Raw genomic sequence first — 20,254 nt, 5'->3', positions numbered from 1 at the left:
CCTGGTTTCACGAAACCTACTGACCACTGGCAATCAAAAATTATCCGTTTTTAACAATCTTTCTATGACCTGACGTTTTTATTCCGGCAAATATTAAAAAGTTCATAATTATGTGAAAAATCTAAAGCTGATCGTGTGCACTGCTGAGTTAACTATAACAAGCAGTGATAAAACTTGCCAATAAAACTTGCTGACTGAGGTCACGTGACATTGAAGTCGGTCACATGATGAGTGTGACGTACAAGCTGTGTTAACAAATTGTAGCACGTATGAGCAATGCAAACAGTGCAAACACGCTATAATCTGATTTCCTAATCACAGTTTCTGTCTCCAACTTATTGAACTGTTGTTTGTTGCGTCATTTTGTTTCTAATGGTTCAGGTAATCTGAATTATTTCCCCGACTCTCCTTCCCGAAGTGAATCTTCCTTAGTGACACGTACCTTCTTTTATCAACGAAAAGAACCTTACCACTTTACCAAAAACGCAAAAAAGTCAAATACCAAACAAGTAAACCTCACGGAATGCCACTCCGCTGTCAGGAAGCGGAGACTGCGGTGACAGAGTTCTCGTTTGCCGGCCCCCCAGTACGGAGGACCCCAGTGGAGACGAGCAGGTCTCGTTCTTCCACCAGGAACTCAAGCAGGGACGGAAGGAGTGCTGGGGAGAACGGACGAGAGGCTGGAAATAGGGAGGCAACACCTACTTCTGTCAGCACTATTGCTTCCTTAGGTTCGCTGTTTCTACTTGAATTTTATAGCTGAAAGCCATTTTCTTTTAAATTATATTATTTTAGCTCAAAAATAATTTTTTGAGGCAAGAATTTATTTCCCAATCTATATCCAAGTAACGGACTCACTTTAGTATCCTGATATTGGAAGCGGATATAAGTATGCTGGAAACATCAACTCACTCTTCTCCGTCAGGGAAACCTCATGAGCCAGCGGATCCATCACTGTGGCTCACCAAAGCAGACCGTCCTAAATCCCGGGGTGCCTGGCTGGACGAGAACAAGAGAACAGGATCGGGCAGGCCCTCTAGTAAACAAGAGAGGTGTGAACCTTATCCTGCATCTAGAGGCAACTCCCCTGCTGTTACTATAACTGCAGCTGTACCGGGTGAGTGATTGTGTTTCTAAATTGTCTGATTATCAATTATGACATTTTTCAATGGTGGGGAGGAGGAAATTTTGCTGTTTTAATGTTGACGATCAAGACAATGCTTTTAAACGTTTGATAAGCATTTCTACACGATGTATTCTACTCTACACTAATTGTACATCTCATATCGATGCTTAACTACAAAATCGTATATTAATTGTTGTGAGCAGCTCAGCAGCTATCAAAAGGCTTTCACAACACGTGGCACGTGCTAATAGTGCGGTTATATCTGATTTTATGGTTACAATTTTTCAGCTGACGAGGGCCCTGTCGTGTCTCGTTCCCTCCAGAGAAACCAAACCCAACTACAGCAAACTCTCCTACGATCTCTAACTTTCGTGGATATGAAAGGGAGCGCCTTGGAACAGTCCCTGAACATCATCCACGAGTTCGACAAGTCTAACATAGGACGGTTTGTGGACATGCAATACAGTAGTTACTGCTCACTGCTTAATTCTTCGGAATATATTTTAGATATTATTTTATATTATCAGCGCCGTGTTGATGCGAGCTGTCCCTGTACTGCATCATAAAATTATTTAAATTATTTATTTTTATATATTTGTAGTTTGTGAATTGTACCTGGTTGTATTCTTAAGCAACGTTTTGTCAACGATTTTCTGCCTATAAATGTATGCATCGTTTGTACTAATAGTTATATACTGTATAAATATAATACTATACAGCTATAAACCGACTATACCGAGAATCTTTTAAACTTTAAATATGAAGAAATAAAAAAGTGTTTCTCCCTCCCTTACTGCAAGGAACTAAGCCGATCACTACAGTGATTTCAGGTTGGGTGTTGGTCAGGCAGATACTCTGGAGGAGTTCATGGCCCGCTCTCCTTCTCCGCAGAAGGAGATCTCCAAGACCGCAACTCCGGTTGCTGGAACTGAGCAGTGCGACTTTGTCATTCCTGAACTTCCTGAAGGTAACACTTCAAGCTCAAAGTGTATATCATGTATCTGAGGAAGCTCCTCAGTTTTCTGTTTATTCTGTTTAACTCTTTAAATTTAACTATTTATAATAATATCAGCTGTTAACTCTTTATGTTTGCCTGCTTTGTTTGAGAGTTGCGTAAAATTTAGTTGCAATAGTTTGTTTCGTTTTCACCCTATGTTCTCCACAGGAAGTGTGTTTGTTTCGTTTTCACCCTATGTTCTTCACAGGAAGTGTGTTTGTTTCGTTTTCACCCTATTTTCTTCACAGGAAGTGTGTTTGTTTCGTTTTCACCCTATGTTCTTCACAGGAAGTGTGTTTGTTTTGTTTTCACCCTATGTTCTTCGCAGGAAGTGTGTTTGTTTCGTTTTCACCCTATGTTCTTCACAGGAAGTGTGTTTGTTTCGTTTTCACCCTATGTTCTTCACAGGAAGTGTGTTTGTTTCGTTTTCACCCTATGTTCTCACAGGAAGTGTGTTTGTTTCGTTTTCACCCTATGTTCTTCACAGGAAGTGTGTTTGTTTCGTTTTCACCCTATGTTCTTCACAGGAAGTGTGTTTGTTTCGTTTTCACCCTATGTTCTTCACAGGAAGTGTGTTTGTTTTGTTTTCACCCTATGTTCTCCACAGGAAGTGTGTTTGTTTCGTTTTCACCCTATGTTCTTCACAGGAAGTGTGTTTGTTTCGTTTTCACCCTATGTTCTCCACAGGAAGTGTGTTTGTTTCGTTTTCACCCTATGTTCTCCACAGGAAGTGTGTTTGTTTCGTTTTCACCCTATGTTCTCCACAGGAAGTGTGTCTGTTTCGTTTTCACCCTATGTTCTCCACAGGAAGTGTGTCTGTTTCGTTTTCACCCTATGTTCTCCACAGGAAGTGTATTGGAGATAAAGATACATACCACTTGGGGGGACAAGCACTACGTGGGGTTAACAGGAATTGAACTGTTTAGCGACACCGGCTCTCCCGTCACCATCAATCATGTGAGTTTCAATCAATATTGCTTAGAATTTAATATGGCATATACTATAGAGTTACCGTCTTATCATTTGTTGAGATTTGTTCTATACCCGTCTCCAACCCTCCCAGGATATGCTTGAGACAGGACAGCCTATTTAAATCTATAATTTAACATCATTACATTCCCTACTTGAGCAAATAGCGATGAAACTAAACCCTCAGATAAAAGCAGACCCCGCGAATATAAACATACTACCGGGCTATTCAGACGATCCCAGAATTGTAGAGAACCTGCTGAACGGTGTGAACAGGACACGGGACGACTTTAACATGTGGCTGGCACCATTCGAGGCGGGCAAGGAGCATTCCATCACCGTCACCTTCAAGAGTAGCACCAGACTAGCACTGTTCCGACTCTGGAACTACAATAAATCTAGGTGGGTTCGCACTTCTGGGGTCGACAGAATTGTTCGTGTTAGAATATTTCGCTGAATTGATTAAATACAAATTAACATAATATCAGAATCCGGAATTGCATGTTTTCTTGGATGTACAGGCCAAACCAAGAAACCAAACGTAACACCCCACTTAAAGTTAGTTACATCATGTGACCAGCTGTAACACCCCAGGATCCACTCCTACCGAGGAGTACGAGACATCACGGTAACACTAGACAAAGTCACCGTCTTCCAAGGTGAAGTAGCAAGAGCATGTGGGGGCCTAGCTGGGGGTACCGAGGCGTACGGCGACACTATACTGTTTACTGAAAACGAGGATGTACTGGATATGGTGGCCGGGTTCGACCAGACTTACCAGGTATGTGTTATAGTTCGTTTGATTTGTTGTTGTTTGTGTGTTCAATATGGAGGTACGGGTAGCATTCTTAACTTGTCCTACAACTTACTCGTTAGCCTCAATTTGCTCTCGACTAAATGCTTCAAAAATGTTATTAATCGAAACTCAATTAGTTGAACTAAAGACATGTGAATTATAATATGCCTATTTTAAAAGTTCTTCTAAAGTTAAATTGATAAAAACGTGGTCCATCTCGTGCGAACTTTCCTAATGACCAGGGTCAAAACCCGATTTACCACTGCGTACTCACTACTCCAGTTCGACAAATATTTTCCCTCCATTTGCATTGTCAAAAATGCCAAAGTAGGGGTTGTATCCCAGTAACTGAATTAGCATACTCATGATCAGCCTATCAACTTTGATTGGTTCGAATTATTGGAATGTCAGGAACACGGCCGTTCAATTTAAATCTACTCACAGAACTGGAACTCTTTGTCTTTCATCCATTCTAATGAAATTTTAAGATGTTTTTATAATTTGGCTTTAATTGATATGAGAAAAATTTGAAGCCGCTCCCGTGAGACAACTCAGTGGTCGGAGTTTTCCAGTTGAACTCTTGAGAGGAAATCTGATAAGCAATTTTTTCTATCTTATGCAATGTATTATTGTGTCACTATAAATCAGTTGTCATTGACAAAACCTTTTGGGAGATAATTGGCTCTTTTTATTTATTTCCCTATGTTTGCATCGAACATTTTTTATTCTTGTTAAATGAATTGCAGAACTAGATTGGTATTTGGTTTCACTAAACATTTTCACATTTGATAAACTAAGAACAATATTAACATTCTTGAAACCAGCCATATTCAATATTATAAAGTTATAATTACCACATGCCCCATCATCGAAATAGATTGTTAACATCAACAGTAACTGCCCTTAACTTGAATCAACTATTATATCGTCCTTTCGGCCAAATCAGTCGAAATTCAGTCAAAATCGAAGAATCAAAAAACAAATAATTCTGATACCATACTCTATTGAGCTGAAATATAGCTGTACTTCAACTTGCTTTTTAAAGAATAAAGGGCGGCAAACACGATGGTGATGTTTACTTTCATCATAACTCAAGTGTTAGCTGTTTTTAAAGCTTAAATTGCCCATCGCGTCGTACAGGATGACATTTTAAATTTCATTCCTTACTTCGTGTATGTGGGGGTATTTAACTTTCATTCCTTACTTCGTGTACGTTGGGGTCCGGTGTACTTACCAATTGGGTAATTTTTTGTGTCGACAGCACCGTCAAGGGTCCTAGCAAAGGCAAACTGATTGGATAGTAAAATATAACATACTATTTACATTTTACATTCGTTTCCGGTACCTACTAAAGGTCTACTAACTCTAAGCACTAAGGTGTTATTTATATTAATGCTTTTTATACAAAGTTACAACAAAGTCTTGTAGTGTTGTAATTAGTTTAGAACTATATTGAATATTTAAAGCCAAAGACTTCAGTGAATGCTGAAGACGGATTTTACTTATTTTTTAAAATTGTGTTCTTATGGAAAACTTTTGTATTATTTTGTGTGCTATTTTCAAGGGTGAAACTGTAGCGACGATAGGGTGATATATCCATCTTTATACTTTTATATAATGACAACATTGCCCATTTTACTCACGTTCTACACAAAAATCCTGTCATTTCGTTCAATAATTCGTTGCAATTATGTCTCTATCGTCTCTAAAATGCATAATAGCTCCCACGTGCATGATTTTCTCACCCGACCGCGATTTTCGAAATACAGTAAGTGTGAAAACGATGTACACATTACACATGTATTTTGAAAGCTCCTGCTAACAAAAACTTTTGCATGATTTACGTGTTTCAAGAACCCTCTAGCATCCAGATACACTGTACACTGTACAGTGTGAGTATTACGTTTACACAATATTTTGCTTGGTCACACACACAGTCTAGCTTGCCTTGTACGAGATATATACAAGACATATATAAAACGAGATATATACAATCATATTAATACAATCATATTCATACCTGTTTAAGTGTTATCTTATATTGTCTTGAAGAGCTTAAAAGTTAGACACAGCTATCAATGAGGAAACGTACACTGTTGGCTGTTGACCAATGACCACGTTCGGGTGACTCATACAAAATCGCAAAGAGATAATAAACATGTACGCAGTGAATATTTTGAGTCAATTTTTCTGGAAGTATCATTATTAAGTTAAATTATGTAGATTTATAATATTAACCGATCACTCAAGAGAATGCGGAGTTATCATTAGTAGCGGCCGAAAGATTCATTGTGCAACGAGCATGTAGAGGCTTATGGCAAGAACACGACGGGAGTGTGATGTGGGTAGTGGCTGAAAATACTGGTAGGGATTTAATGATAATCATAGATAAACTCTCATGAATTGAATGAAATTAGAGATATAGCTGCATGCAACAGATGTTGGGAAAATCTTTTTCAAGGGTACAGTTTACCGCATTAAGGTATTTTTAAGAATCATTTTTGTCGGTAAGATCCTGTTTTATAATAATAATAATAGATAAAATTAAACGGCCTGTAGTTCGATGTTGGTTGAATAAGCACCAGAGAGCACGAGAAAATCAGGCAAACTTGTTGACAAGACAGTGCGTGCTATAGATTAGAATGCATTTAATAGAGAATAATGAGTTTTCGGAGCATACAGCATAGGCGGGCCGTATTTTGGTGCAGCACATACAGGGCTGGTAGAGGAATATATAAGGTCGGACGGACGGTCGAGAAGGAGATTGAGTTTTCCCGATTCGATAGAGCGTCATTGATGCCGGACTGTAAGGGAGCCTGAACTGGGAGAGAGAATTGGTGGTTTGTCCTATCGAAGGATAGTTGGTGGTCGGAACCTGTAACTCTGGTTGAGTTCTGGTTGGCCTAGAGAGGAATTGATAGTAGACATAATGGCATGGGTCATGGCGGTTTTAAGCTAGGAGTTTCAGCGTGAATATAGACAAGTATTGACGGCCGACTTTATATATAATAGTATGTCTGGCTAAAGTATGTGTATAGTGATTGTATTTCATGATGTGATATGTTATGGTAGGATAAGATCATTAGATAGGTGGGCGATTTTGGGCAATATAAGTCTGGTGAACTAGGAGTTAAAGCAGAAGGTTGTCGAATTATTCATTGTGTTGTTTTATAGTTTAATATCTTGTAACCATCGTTATTACTCTTGTTTTCGTTGTTCGTACCTTAAATTGATACAAATAATCTACGAATCTGGAGCAGATGGTGACTGCGTACAAACATGATGATAAAGAACGTGTGATAATTTAGTTCTATTGTTTCTCTTATTGTTTTCTAGTGCCTTAGTATAAGGAGCTATCATGCAAGGATTAATATTGGTCGTGCTTTACAAGGTAATAGAGCCAATTAATGCCTGGTGGGGGGGGGGGGGGGGGGGTCGGGGGTCGGGGAGGGCAAGCCTGGTCAACTCGGCGTCCTTTTAAACAAGCTCTACAAATGTAAGCTATTATACAGAGCGGTAACCGGTAGTTGTAACTAATTAATAGGTATAATTGAGCACGCTTATCGGCTTATTGCTCAATTATCTTCCGAATTGTCGCGAAATGTTTCAGAATGAATCGGTGATCCTGCAATCGCATCCACCAGTTCCCACAGTTGCAAAAGTGATAACAAAAGGCCACCGTTTACCTGGTCCTAATTAGTGAACTACAACTTACATATTCATACACAATTTACATATCCCTCCATCCCTCTCTACCTTCCTCCTCTGCTAGATTTCAATGTCCCCCATAAGCCCATAAAGCCATAAACATTAGTCATTAGAGTCAGTTTTATCAAGCTAGACCCACTTGTACTTACTAAGCTGTGCACAATGTCTTAATGATATTCTAGACAGTGGCCCCGTCTAAACCTTCCTTCCTTCGCTATTTTCCTCTAATCTCTCCCAAATTATTTTAGCCACCGTTTTTATATGAGAACAGTGCTCGTAATTCTCGAGTCTCTTACTACATAAAGACTACAGCGCCGAATTCTATGGTTAATAATTAGTCCCCTTTTACACAATATGTTATTAGCTTGTATTAACCACTTGTAGCCACTTGTAGCCACTTGTAGCCACTTGTAGCCACTTGTAGCCACTTGTAGCCACTTGTAGCCACTTGTAGCCACTTGTAGCCACTTGTAGCCACTTGTAGCCACTTGTAGCCACTTGTAGCCACTTGTAGCCACTTGTAGCCACTTGTAGCCACTTGTAGCCACTTGTAGCCACTTGTAGCCACTTGTAGCCACTTGTAGCCACTTGTAGCCACTTGTAGCCACTTGTAGCCACTTGTAGCCACTTGTAGCCACGTGTAGCCACTTGTAGCCACTTGTAGCCACTTGTAGCCACTTGTATTTGTAGTACAATAATTTCGACAAAAAGCATGACTTTCGTAGGAAAATATTCTTTTTTTAAAAGTAAAACCTCCCTATACTGCACCTTTACAATAAACCATACTCTAAGATGAGAAGTACGTACCGTACCCGCTTAAAGTACGTACGGTACGAGGTTTTTTATTAGTACGTACCGTACAACCACTTTAAAGGGGAACCGGACACGAGGGCGGAGAACACAAGGGCGGTACTTTCTTAAAAGGGCGGACACGAGGGCGAATCACATGAATCACTTTAACATGGACAAACGGGTTTTTTGATTTTCTCAACAGTGTGGTTGAGGTAAAGCTTAACTCGATGAATTGGATCTACTCCCGTGTAAATTTGAAACAAAACATAGTGATGTGACAAATAATCACCCAGATTTAAAGTTTAAACGAGCCAAACATTGAGAGATTTTAATATCTCAGCCAACTCAGCAGCAGATTTCGGGGTTTGGTAACGTGCTTAGACCAATCAAACACTGCCTAGATGTTCATGTGACAAACTTGGCATTAAAAATATCGCAGTCACTGACGCTACGGTTACCCGGGTTTAGATCAGGGGGGTACGTACCAAAACGGGTATATACTTCGGGTAGACGAATTTCACTGAGGTGTGTTCACTCAATTTCAAACCATCAATCCTCTCAGTTAAAACGACCATCATTTAGGACGGTTTTTCTTCCGCCTTCGTGTTCATACTAAAATGAATCATGTGATTCGCCCTCGTATCCACCCTTTTACCTTTAGGAAAGTAACGCCCTTGTTTCCTCCGCTCTTGCGTCCTATACTCCTTTAAACTACGAAATTTTGGTGCCCGTTTTTTACCTTATTTTTCTATTGTTGTAAAATTGGCAGGTATGTATGCAATTTTCAAACCACGATTTTGGTGCCAGTGAATGCTAAAGTCGAATTAAACAATTTTTAAGACAATAAATTAATTTGAATAACTGCAATTATACTCGATAGGAGTACGTACAGTCATACTATTCTAATGATAGAAATAAGAATGCGGCGACATAAGTTTAGGTGCCCGTAGCGCCATTTCAAGTGTTCCTGTTATTATTTTGTCACGAAAGTCGGACTTCCATCGAAAACCCATTTATCGTACTTTATAACCAATTTTATTAGTACGTACGATACAGCCATTTTAAAAAGTACGTACCGTACGAACGTCTCATCATAGACCATACTCATACCTCTCTCCCGCGATGCAAGATATTTAACTTTTCAGAGCTCACATCACCATTTGCGTTGGTATCCGTTTTCGCTTCCCCAGTATAGTGAAATTGTAAGCCTGCTTTTAAAAATGAAAATATTGGCGAAAGAGTCTTTTTTCATTTCATCTGACAATTCATATTATCATTCAATGATCAGTATATTATTATGTCGCCATGATTGAGTTATATTATATTTGTATATTATATATGTATATTCTCTCTCAATTTCCAATTTTAATTTTCGATCATGTGAATATCGGTTGAATATAGGAATATTAACTGTGATAGTATACACTATTTAAATATTGTGCATATCACAGTTAATAATCATAATCAAATAATATATTTTTCTTTTACTCGGTCGTAAGTAATTGTCTTTAGTATAATATTATTAGCTTAATAGTAACGAAGGAAGAACGTCATGGTTTACGGTCTCCAAGTCGGAGATAAGTCGCGATAATAGTGTTATCTATGAGCCTTCCAATCACAGACTCCAGTCACCCCAGTTCATGCATAATCTTTGATCTTAGCATTATGTAGGGATATTTCTCCGATATTGATACCATTGTTATTTGTTACCCTCTTCATTGCCACAATCTCATTGGTGCTCTTCATTAAGTCACCCAGCGTTGTTATCAGGACTTGGTGCCTGGTGGACGGTGCCTGGTGAGGTATTGTTATCACTTTTTGACTTAAGCAAAGCGTGTTTTGTTCTGCTATGATCCATCTTTGCCCGGGTCGTCGTTGGATATGTCAAATGACCACCACCACTAATAGTAATAAAAGTTTGGAGAAAAGAGACGACTTCATGACTTTGAGCTGGGGGAAGTAAGAGGGTATCAGAGGAAGTTTTACAGATTAAAACCATCTTCTAAGAAAGCAGTACTACGGATCAATTGCTATAATTGATAGTATTAGTTTAAGAGCAGCCAGGCTGACAAACGGCGCGGAAAAACGGTTAATCATGTGTCTTAGGTTGGGCGGAAATGTTGGTAAGTTGCTCGTCAGGTGCGTTGAGTTGATATTGAGCTAACTGGACCGTTGTTTGGCAGTGATACTGACAAGCTTTCTACTGAAACCATCATGCACCAGCACATTCTGTTGCAATTTCTCTTGAATCATGTGCTCGCAATATTGCCAGAACATGACTATACATTTTCCTCGATGTCGTATATTCCCTGTTCTGTAGTGTACTATAATTTGGGCTCTAATCATTTGTGATAACAATTTTGATTTGAGCAAACATTGGTAGCTATCGCATAAGGTGACTTATAATAGCTGTTATATGAAGTAAGTAATCCTACTGGATTGTGATTTCAAAATGTAAAAATCAGATTTAAATAATGAAAAGTTACTTACAATTTTAAAGGTTATCCATCGGGGTCTTTATCTTTCTTACGACGAATGACTATCACTAAACAATCGTTCAAGCGTCTCCAATTTGTAATTTGCAATATTATATTGTAAGCGACGTTGCGAATAAGCCCGATCGTAAATCCATTGCCGATGAGTCTAACCCCATTTAATCAGAATCTATATCAGATTTCATTCGTTGTTCCCAGTTCCCACAGGGGGTTCTTAATGAATTGCAACATTCACTCGAGTATTATGTTCATCCGATTAATTTCCAACTTATTAGATTTGGTCGTTCATTAATCTAGAGTACTCCATGTAGTAGACCGTAACATGGATATTGATATCATGGAATTTGACGTAGCTCTGCTGTTCATTTGTGGTACCCTTTACTTTTGGGGTTGAGTACAAAGAAGGCTATCCCCATGTAGATATTTAATTAAACCGTTAAGAAGGGTTAATTTGTGTAATGTGGTAAGCAGGTTACAGCAAGGTATTTACGCTAGAATCGCCGTTCTTACTATTTGGACAAGTTGCTCGTCAGATGCCAAACCAGTTGTTTGGCAGTGATCCAGACAAGCTTTCTACTAGACTGACACATCAGCGATTTATTTTCATTTGTCTCTCAAGTTTATAAAACTTAGTCTATTTATTAAACCCTTGTACTTGTGGCGAAGTAGTAGTAAAAGGGCGATTATACCGGCTCATACAAATTCAAATTTATAAGGGTGTTAACATTTTCTATCAATCAGTTCGTTGGGCATTGTGCTTCAAACCAATTTTAGTTACTATAACGTTAGTTAATAGATAGATTTAGTAAGTACACGGGGGGGGGGGGGGGGGCGGGGGGCAAAAGTCAGTACCCATACGTTGGGTCTTATACCACCGCCGTGTTTTATATTTGAGAGTTGTTGCTTTGCAGATGGCATACTGTGCCTACTTGTTCAAGGATTCTGTCACCAAAATTTGAAAATTCGATTTTTGGGGCCACACCCACTCAACATTGAATTGCTTATACTGGTGTTCGTCAACATGTTAGAGGCTCCATTGTAACATATTGCAATAGGTCATTTAATCCGCAATATAATCTGAAAAGATGGTACGAAACGGATTTAAAATGACGAAGTTATCAAGCAATTTGTTTATCTCGTAAGCAAAATTTATTGGGTACTCAATGATTACCCAATTACGACACCGTAATTGGGCTCTCTGCATGATTCCCGTAATGCGGATCTAGCCTCAACTCAATCACCTGATCACACGTAATGAACAAACTCGTTATGCTTCATATCTCAGTCATCTGAGAAGCTAGAACTCTCATTTTTTCAGGACAAACGTAATTCAAATGGCCAAACACCATTCAATAAAATTTGGCTCGATCCGACTATCCAAACTGTCTAATAAATGCGAAAATGAACCTTCCTTTGAAGAAAATGAACACGAATATTTTTCGATTTGACAAATTCTTCGAACCAGTGGTAGTAGTAAGTCATACCAAAAAGAATTATTTCAATTGGACACTCAGTGATTGGGCTATTAAGGCCAACGTATGGGTACTGATATTTGCCCCCCCCCCCCCCGTACTTGTAGTATGATAGATCAACTATAACGAAACGGTACAAAATTCTTGGTCCAGAGTTGAGAGACGCACGAACTAATACTATGACACAGCAAGAATGTATTGATTAGAGGGATGCTACAACAGGTGTCACGTATCTTCTCGCCCCTCTGTAGCCTGTTAGAATATTTCATTATAGAACTGCCCTTATAAAAAACACTACTTTTAGTGCAGTTAAGGCGACTTTTAATGCAGTTAATAGGTTACCAGAAGTCGCGTATGAACTCCACTTAGGTACTTACCTTAGGTACTTTAGGTTGGTTTGGCAGGGATTGCTTCTGGACAACAGTAACTAGTACGTCCTCCATTCATTCCTGGTTCAGATCTTTCTGTAGATTCCATTCCAGGAGTGAGTTGTTGGTGATGGCGGTGTATCCTTTGGTTGGCGGGGTATCGGGAAACGTCTCCAAAAATCGAGCAAGTAATACCTTGAAGGGTCCTAGAGCAGTTAAAATGTTCACTTGTCGTGGGAGGAGGTTCCATAGTCTCGCTGCATTCACTCCAAAGGAATTCTCGTAATGAGTGGCCACTGATCGTTGCGATTTGTTGTTCAGTGGTGGGACTATGGCTTTTATGCCATGACGAGCGTTTTCCTTGAATACCATGTTGATGTCATTTGGAGCAAGGTCGTTTGCCATCTTCCATGTATGGATCAGGATGTATCGCTCTCTCCGCCTCTGCAGGGAGAGCAGGTTCAGCTTCTTAAGACGGTCCCAATAGTCCAATTGCTGACAACCTATGATACGGCGAGTGTAGTTCCTCTGAACATTTTCGATTGCTTCTATATCGGTGATTTTGCTGGGGTTCCAGACCGGGCAACAGTATTCTAGCCTGCTCCTCACCATTGTTTTGAAAAGGGTGAGCATCAGGAAAGGTGATCTGTCACTGAAGACACTGAAAACCCACGATGCCATTTTCTTAGCAGTTTTCAGCATCTGATGGATATGGGGCGTCCATGAGCAGTCATTTGAGAGGAGTACTCCAAGGTCTCTGACTGTTTGCGTTGGTTCGATAATTTCCCCGTTTGTTGAGCTGTAGCTGTAGTCTTCGTTGGAGAAGGGAAGTTCTCTCAATAGCAGGGATTTATTCAGCTTGTAGTTGATAACTTCAAATTTGGTTTCGTTTAGCTGCATGTTATTTTGCAGGGCCCATTTGATGACATTAAACAGATCTTCTTGAAGCAAACACCTTGCTACTAAATCAGTAATTTTGCTTATAAGCTTCGTGTCATCAGCAAAGACCTTTCCAAGAGCAGTTAATAACGTGTCCAGTTGGTCATCTATATACAGAATAAACAAGATTGGACCTAACACAGTTCCCTGTGGGACACCACTTATCACAATCTGGAAGGACGACTTTTCTCCTTCGACGACCACTGTCTGCAGGCGATTCTTTAAGAACTCAGCAAGCCACTGTAGAGTTTTGCCCGTGATACCGTAGCGTTTGGCTTTAGCTAGAAGAATGTTGTGATCCACTTTGTCAAACGCCTTGGCGTAATCAAGGTATATAACATCCACTTCATCGCCACTATTGAGGGTCTTCAGAATATTGTCTACATGGTCCAAAAGTTGAGTGAGGCAACTCCTTTTTTTACGGAAACCATGTTGGTGCGGAGACAAAAAGCTGTTTAGTAACTTAGTAATGTTTTTTATGAGGGTAACATTTGATCTTAGAACTGAGTTTACTCAGGTTTCAGCCCAGGATAATTCGAAGACTTATCCTAGTTTGGAAGATTAAAAGTGCGACAATTTCTACTATTTTTTATGACATGGGTTGAAATGGCAACCACAGAATATTACTTTTCTTGTCAGTTTGACGAAAGCCTTACAGTTTTATAATGGCTTCCATTTCCAAGATACCTAGGCCTACTGCCTAGGTGTGCACTTTATTTCCAGTTTTAACAGGTTTTACAAATGTTTGATTCAAGACTTCGTGACTCCGTGCTTCCTCGTATTGACCTGTTGAATAGTTTGTTACTTGCTTAAGTATGATAGGTATCACTTTTCTATGCGATAAACGAGACTGCTACTGAACTACGGACCCTGATTCAAGTTCTTACTTGCACGATTTTTTGTGTTTTGATTATTCGAATTCTTATTTCAAGGTTTGTGATCGTTCACATATTAATTAGGTCAGATGTTTACTAATACAGAGTCCCTCCCCCATCTGTAATCATTTTTACAAATAACTATTGTAATGATGAAGCGAGTGCATAATATCTCAACCCCCTCCCCCTAGATTCAATTCATGTTTAATCCGAAAACAATATGATAAATTACATGTCTAATACTACTTAATGTCTTTTTGTTTGGACCGACATCAAGTACGTTTTTAATCCGAACACTGTTTTTGTTTGGATGACAAAAGAGATTGATTAATAATCTCTCGGCATTTTAAAAAGAACAATGATCATTTATACATATCACTTGCGGACAATAATAGAATAATGCGGAGGTTCTTAATTAGTTCTTTCCGTTTTTCGATTAATTTCTGTTGCTGTTTTCGGCAAAGTACTGTTTTGATTGCTGCACCGATTTAAAATTTTGCGAAATAAAAGGAATTTTCAATAAGTGTTCTTATTTTGGCTGCCAGACAGTTGCGCCCTTTCTCACCTACTCTAGATTAATCTAAATTCGCATTAGCCCAACCCCTTTATTTCCTTAATTTATTACTTCATAATCATTAATTTATGTCAAATTAAATGATAACACAAAATTCATTGTCTAGATATTATTTCATTAACTTATGTCAAATTTGTATTATACTCTTAAGTTGTAATGGCGGCTAGCTACGATTACTGCAAATCAGGGTTAGACTTAAATTGGTGGCTACGATATTACTACTTAATATTTTCTAGAAAATTGAATATATGCATAATAATAATATTACTTTTGTTAAGCTGAAACCATGTCCGCCCCCGATAACACCCTACCCTGGTTGGACAAAGTGTATGGTTCTCTCGAGACGCTGGCAATCCTTGTTGGGATAATCCTCAACTCTCTTGCTCTCCGTTATTTCTACAAACGGAAACACCAGCTCTCCAACCTCCTCTTCTTCTTCATTGCTGTGAACGATTTGCTCATCCTGACTACCTGCCTTCCTTCAGCCATATCCATGTTGAGTGACCGGAGGCCCATGCTCTTTGGTTATCGTGGAGTGTGTATTTTGGCGGGATTTCTGTTCAATATTGCTTCTAGAATGTCAGTGTTTCTTATTGCCCTCCTGGCGCTGGCTCGAGCAGTCAGTTTAGTCTTCCCTTTTAGAGTGGGCCAAAAGAAAACCTCTTACCTCTTACCACTGGGCATCTACCTGGTTCTGAACATCTTGTTGGCCAGTCTGCCCCTAATATTCAGCAGCAAGATGTACTACTACCTCCCCATGGGTGCTCAGTGTTCGTGGGGGATCAACGAGTTGAGTTTTGTGAATTACAACTACACCGCCACCTGGCATACTCTAACATACACCACAATTATAGTCCCCTGGTTCATACCTGCAGTCATCGTCCTCGTTTCCTGTGCTATTTCCCTGAACACCCTTAGAAAGAGTGGCAGGAAGATGCGCCTCATGTCCGCTTCGTATAAAAGCATTCCTGTGAAATACGATGCTGGGACCAGCATGAAATCAACGAAATCCAATACTACTAGGTCGACGAACCACGCTACGATGACTATCGTGATAGCCACAGCAGTTTATATTCTTTTCAACATGCCTTGCTGGATTTTCAACGTTGTCATTTTACTATCACTAAGAAACCAGGATATTAACAAATACTTCAGTTTGGTAGCAGGGGTTTATATAACTTACTTCATGGGAATACTCTCTGTTGCTCTGAATAGTGTCAGTAATTCCATTGTGTATTTCACAAGAATTGAGGTGTTACGTCAGGAGAACAAGGAGTTGTTTGAGGGCCTTGTGTTGTGGGTTAAGGAGAGGCTGGTTGACTGTCGGAGAACGGAACATCCTGTTTTGAAACCGAATGAAGATGTGAATTTTGGTGAACTAGTAATTACTCAAGTTCTCACAACCCTCTAATGATTTAATTAACTGTCGTTACTGGGACTAGTTGGTTTAAACATTTCCATCTTGGAGTAAGTGTTTGTGTATCATTCTTCAGAGTGCCCAAACATTTACTGCATATAAAGGTTAACGACCAACACTTAGATTGAACTTTATTCTTACTTTTTATGATACTACGGATTTATAATGTATACATTCATTTTTTATTATTTTTGTAATCCAAAAGTATGAATGGTGAGTTTTTCGTTTATTTGAATAACAAACTCTTGCGACAATAATGCTTTTCAAAGTGAACAAATACATAAATTACCAAAATATGAGGAGTATTTTGATTTGTATTTTAATTGAAGCTCTTAACTATAGAAAGAAGAGAATACATAACTTCCAATTTGTTGGGCATTGTTAACTATTTAAGCTATTTCATCATGAATATACAACAGTATCCGAAATCTATCACTGTAATTTCTGAAATATTCTTCGATCCACCCAGCACCCAGTCAGACCCACAAAACCATTTCAGTAGTGTTAAGGAATGTACCAATATTCCTCCATGGAATGCATCTATGAACATAATACGAATAACATTTTATGAAATGTTTAGTGAAAATGATCGCACAACAAAAAATGTACCAACCCATTTAAAGGGTAGCGATTAGAATTGGACCACTCTGTGAAGGTTTATACTCGTTGATTTTGGTTTTTCTGTTAGGATTAAGGTACAAACGGTTGTACTTGAGCCCTAACATTAACCGTAGGCCAAAACGTAACTCTAAACAGTCGAATTTGCGTCTGGCATGTCACGGGACCAAATCGGAATCAGCATCCAAAATACATCGAATTAGATTACTTTCAGACCCTCAGGGACCTTTCACAAGAAATTAACGTATACGCAGTGGTCTAGTTATTTTAATCGCACTCATTTGTAGGAATTGGGATTTCAAATCAAAATTACCAGGAAATGGTTTGCAATTCAGTTTTACTCGACCTTTTAAAAGCGATTGCTACAACGCCAAATTTCGACGGAGAAAATTTGGGTTGCCCGGGAAACTATCCTCTGATAATATGTAAAGGAGTAAAAGAGCAGGCGCTGCATAAACTTGAGACTTGAGGAGATCTAAATTAAATTATGCAAAATCCAAATAGAATAAAATGTAAAACACAAAAACCCTACTCTCCCCAGGGTGACATGGAGTTTGACAGCGAGGAAGAGTGGGAGGAAGCTTCCCAACACCCGCCTGCCTCGCCCACGTGCGAACAGGACTCCGGTGAACAGAACGCTAGACCCTTCACCACCGCTCGTGTGACGTCACGTGAGGCATCACGCAACACTTTGGGATCACGTGATTACGAGCTGGGCACTCAGACTGAGGAGCAGGAGTATTTGGAGGCGGCCAGGGATGAGATGATGGAGTGTATCTCCGACTCACCGCTACCTCGCGGCCAGGTGATCTTAATTTCTTCAATTCTGGCGCGGATTTAATTGTGTCTAAGTGTTCAATGCTAAGACAGAGAATTTATCTAAAAAGAGACTGACGCAAAAGTTTTTCCAATAAAGATCCAACAAACCAGGTTTTGAAATTAAATTTGATGGATACGTGTGGTGATCCGGACTACATTGGGTTGACTGGTATAGAACTGTTTGGAGCTGACGGGAACCTGGTTCAACTGACTGAGGATTCAGTTACCGGTATGTGGAATTCCTAATCAGTCACATTTCGCAACGTTGTTAAATAATGATTTTCATGTACACACAACACAATTGACCAAAATTTCTGTTCGATTTGCCGCGAGATTACATGATAAATCCACTCAGGACCGAGTCTGAACGATCTGGAGCACTGTAGTGGAGATTACAGAACCCCAGATAAGCTGATGACAGGATGCAACATAACAACAGACGATATCCAGATGTGGCTGGCTCCCTTTACTTCTGGAGAAAGTCACGTGCTCACTGTTACCTTACCTCAGTCTACTGAAATAACTGCGATCAAGGTTAGTTTTAGGATAGCTGTATTTTAACGCAAACGGTTTGTAGCTGGTAGTGGACTGGAGCTGAGGTTGTTTTTATAAATCAACATAAATATTAAATATATTAAACTGCAAAATTCAACATTCGCTCGCTAATTGACATGGAAGCTCATCTCTAATATCTTCCAACTCCAGATTTACAACTACAACAAGACATCAGAAGATACATACCGCGGAGTAAAGACTCTTAAGATGACACTAGACGATAAGCCGCTGTGTGGGGGGCAAACTGTCCATTTAAGACGAGCACCCGGCACTACTCACTATGACTTCGGACAGGTTGGTGCACTCTACCATTCTCCTGAATAGATCGTTATCTTATCTTGTGAACATCAGAATATTATTGATATGCTGTTATGTTTTCCTGATTCTAGATGTGATAAAGAACTAAAATAAGTGCTCCCCCTCCTCCAGCTCCTTCAACTAACACTCCTCCGCAGATAATAGATCTTTCTGAAAAACCAGAGTGGAACGAGCTTGACACGATAGTACACCTCTCCAAAGGAGACCCCATCAACATCCGGAAACTGATCCCAGACTACGAGATATCCCTACTTCCGGCCGGTTTTGTTTACCAGATTTACATCTACAGCTCGTTTGGTGATCCTTATTATGTGGGGCTCAATGGAATCGAGCTCTTTGATGAAGAAGGTTAGTTTGATTTATAATTACCTACAGATTTATTTCATTTTGTTTTACTCGGTACTCCACAGGATGACGGGCTACTATTTGTTTCCTATTCCCGATGCGGCAATCGCGGTAATATTACGAAAACTTATGAAGATCCAAATTAATTTCAGGACAATTACCATTACTTTTAACCAGGCTAAAACTAACACCCGGTCTATTCCAGGAGAGGAGATAGAACTGGCAACAGGCCAAGTGTCCGCAGTGCCAGACTCAGTTAACGTCCTCTACCAGGACCAGCAGATTATGAAGGGTGGTGACGTCAGAACTCCAGACAAGCTTATCAATCACGTGATAAATGATGACTCTGCTCGAAACAGCTGGCTCGCTCCAATTCTCCCTAATACCGTTAGTACATTTCATTTTAAGGAACTTTCCTATTATAATTACTTCGGAATTTTAACACGTTTTCACTATTAAAACGCTCGAGGAACTTCTACGGATATGGTGGATAAGGGTTATATAAATTATAATTACGTAAAACTCTGCCACTAGGACAGCAACTGGAGAAATTATTAACAGGGCCACTTTTAATTACAGGGAAACAGAGTATACATAGTGTTCGATTACCCAGTGACTGTGGCCATGATAAAACTCTACAACTATTCCAAAGCCCCCGCCAGAGGAGTCAAAGAATTTGGGGTTGGCATTTTTCTTTTGTGACACAAAAACTTAACGTTGTTAACATTTTATTATCTTTTTGGAATCCTTAGTAATATCTTACCCAACCCTGTTAAAATCTTGGACGTATAATTCTAATAATCCACAACCCTGGCACGAACCATTTACCCAGTAATTATTGATTATATTAAATTTTACCCACTAATTTACCCAAATATCTGCAGGTTTTAGTAGACGACCTGGTGGTGTACCACGGTTTACTGTCCCCTCACAACGGTAGTCACGAACCAGAGATAGTACTGTTTAGTGACAGAATAGCACCTAACTCCAACTCTCTTCTTACCAAGTAAATATGAGGACACATTCATTTTCACTTTCGGTTTGCTGTAAGATCTTGCTGTATCAGTATAA

General features: G+C 39.4%; 1 protein-coding gene across 4 annotated transcripts in view; it reads left to right on the top strand.

The window, feature by feature from the left end:
- LOC134816303 (katanin-interacting protein-like) overlaps positions 1 to 20,254 on the top strand; it is a 57,507-nt gene that overhangs the window by 36,559 nt on the left and 694 nt on the right. For 2 of the 4 annotated variants that reach the window (XM_063825086.1, XM_063825084.1), the window contains exons 22-36: positions 542 to 731; positions 926 to 1,117; positions 1,415 to 1,571; positions 1,957 to 2,093; positions 2,971 to 3,080; positions 3,280 to 3,494; positions 3,687 to 3,873; positions 17,688 to 17,951; positions 18,077 to 18,194; positions 18,321 to 18,499; positions 18,671 to 18,814; positions 18,976 to 19,186; positions 19,389 to 19,570; positions 19,763 to 19,864; positions 20,068 to 20,189. In XM_063825086.1, coding sequence (XP_063681156.1) covers positions 542 to 731; positions 926 to 1,117; positions 1,415 to 1,571; positions 1,957 to 2,093; positions 2,971 to 3,080; positions 3,280 to 3,494; positions 3,687 to 3,873; positions 17,688 to 17,951; positions 18,077 to 18,194; positions 18,321 to 18,499; positions 18,671 to 18,814; positions 18,976 to 19,186; positions 19,389 to 19,570; positions 19,763 to 19,864; positions 20,068 to 20,189 — 2,510 coding nt within the window. Of the gene's footprint in view, positions 1 to 541; positions 732 to 925; positions 1,118 to 1,414; positions 1,572 to 1,947; positions 2,094 to 2,970; positions 3,081 to 3,279; positions 3,495 to 3,686; positions 3,874 to 17,687; positions 17,952 to 18,076; positions 18,195 to 18,320; positions 18,500 to 18,670; positions 18,815 to 18,975; positions 19,187 to 19,388; positions 19,571 to 19,762; positions 19,865 to 20,067; positions 20,190 to 20,254 lie in introns of all 4 variants that reach the window. The other 2 variants (XM_063825082.1, XM_063825085.1) reach the window with 1 other exon arrangement.

Source organism: Bolinopsis microptera, chromosome 6 (genome assembly GCF_026151205.1).
Source record: "Bolinopsis microptera isolate Bmic1 chromosome 6, MBARI_Bmic_1.0, whole genome shotgun sequence".
In the NCBI taxonomy this organism is placed as follows: domain Eukaryota; kingdom Metazoa; phylum Ctenophora; class Tentaculata; order Lobata; family Bolinopsidae; genus Bolinopsis; species Bolinopsis microptera.
This window is presented reverse-complemented; position numbering and strand designations above follow the sequence as displayed.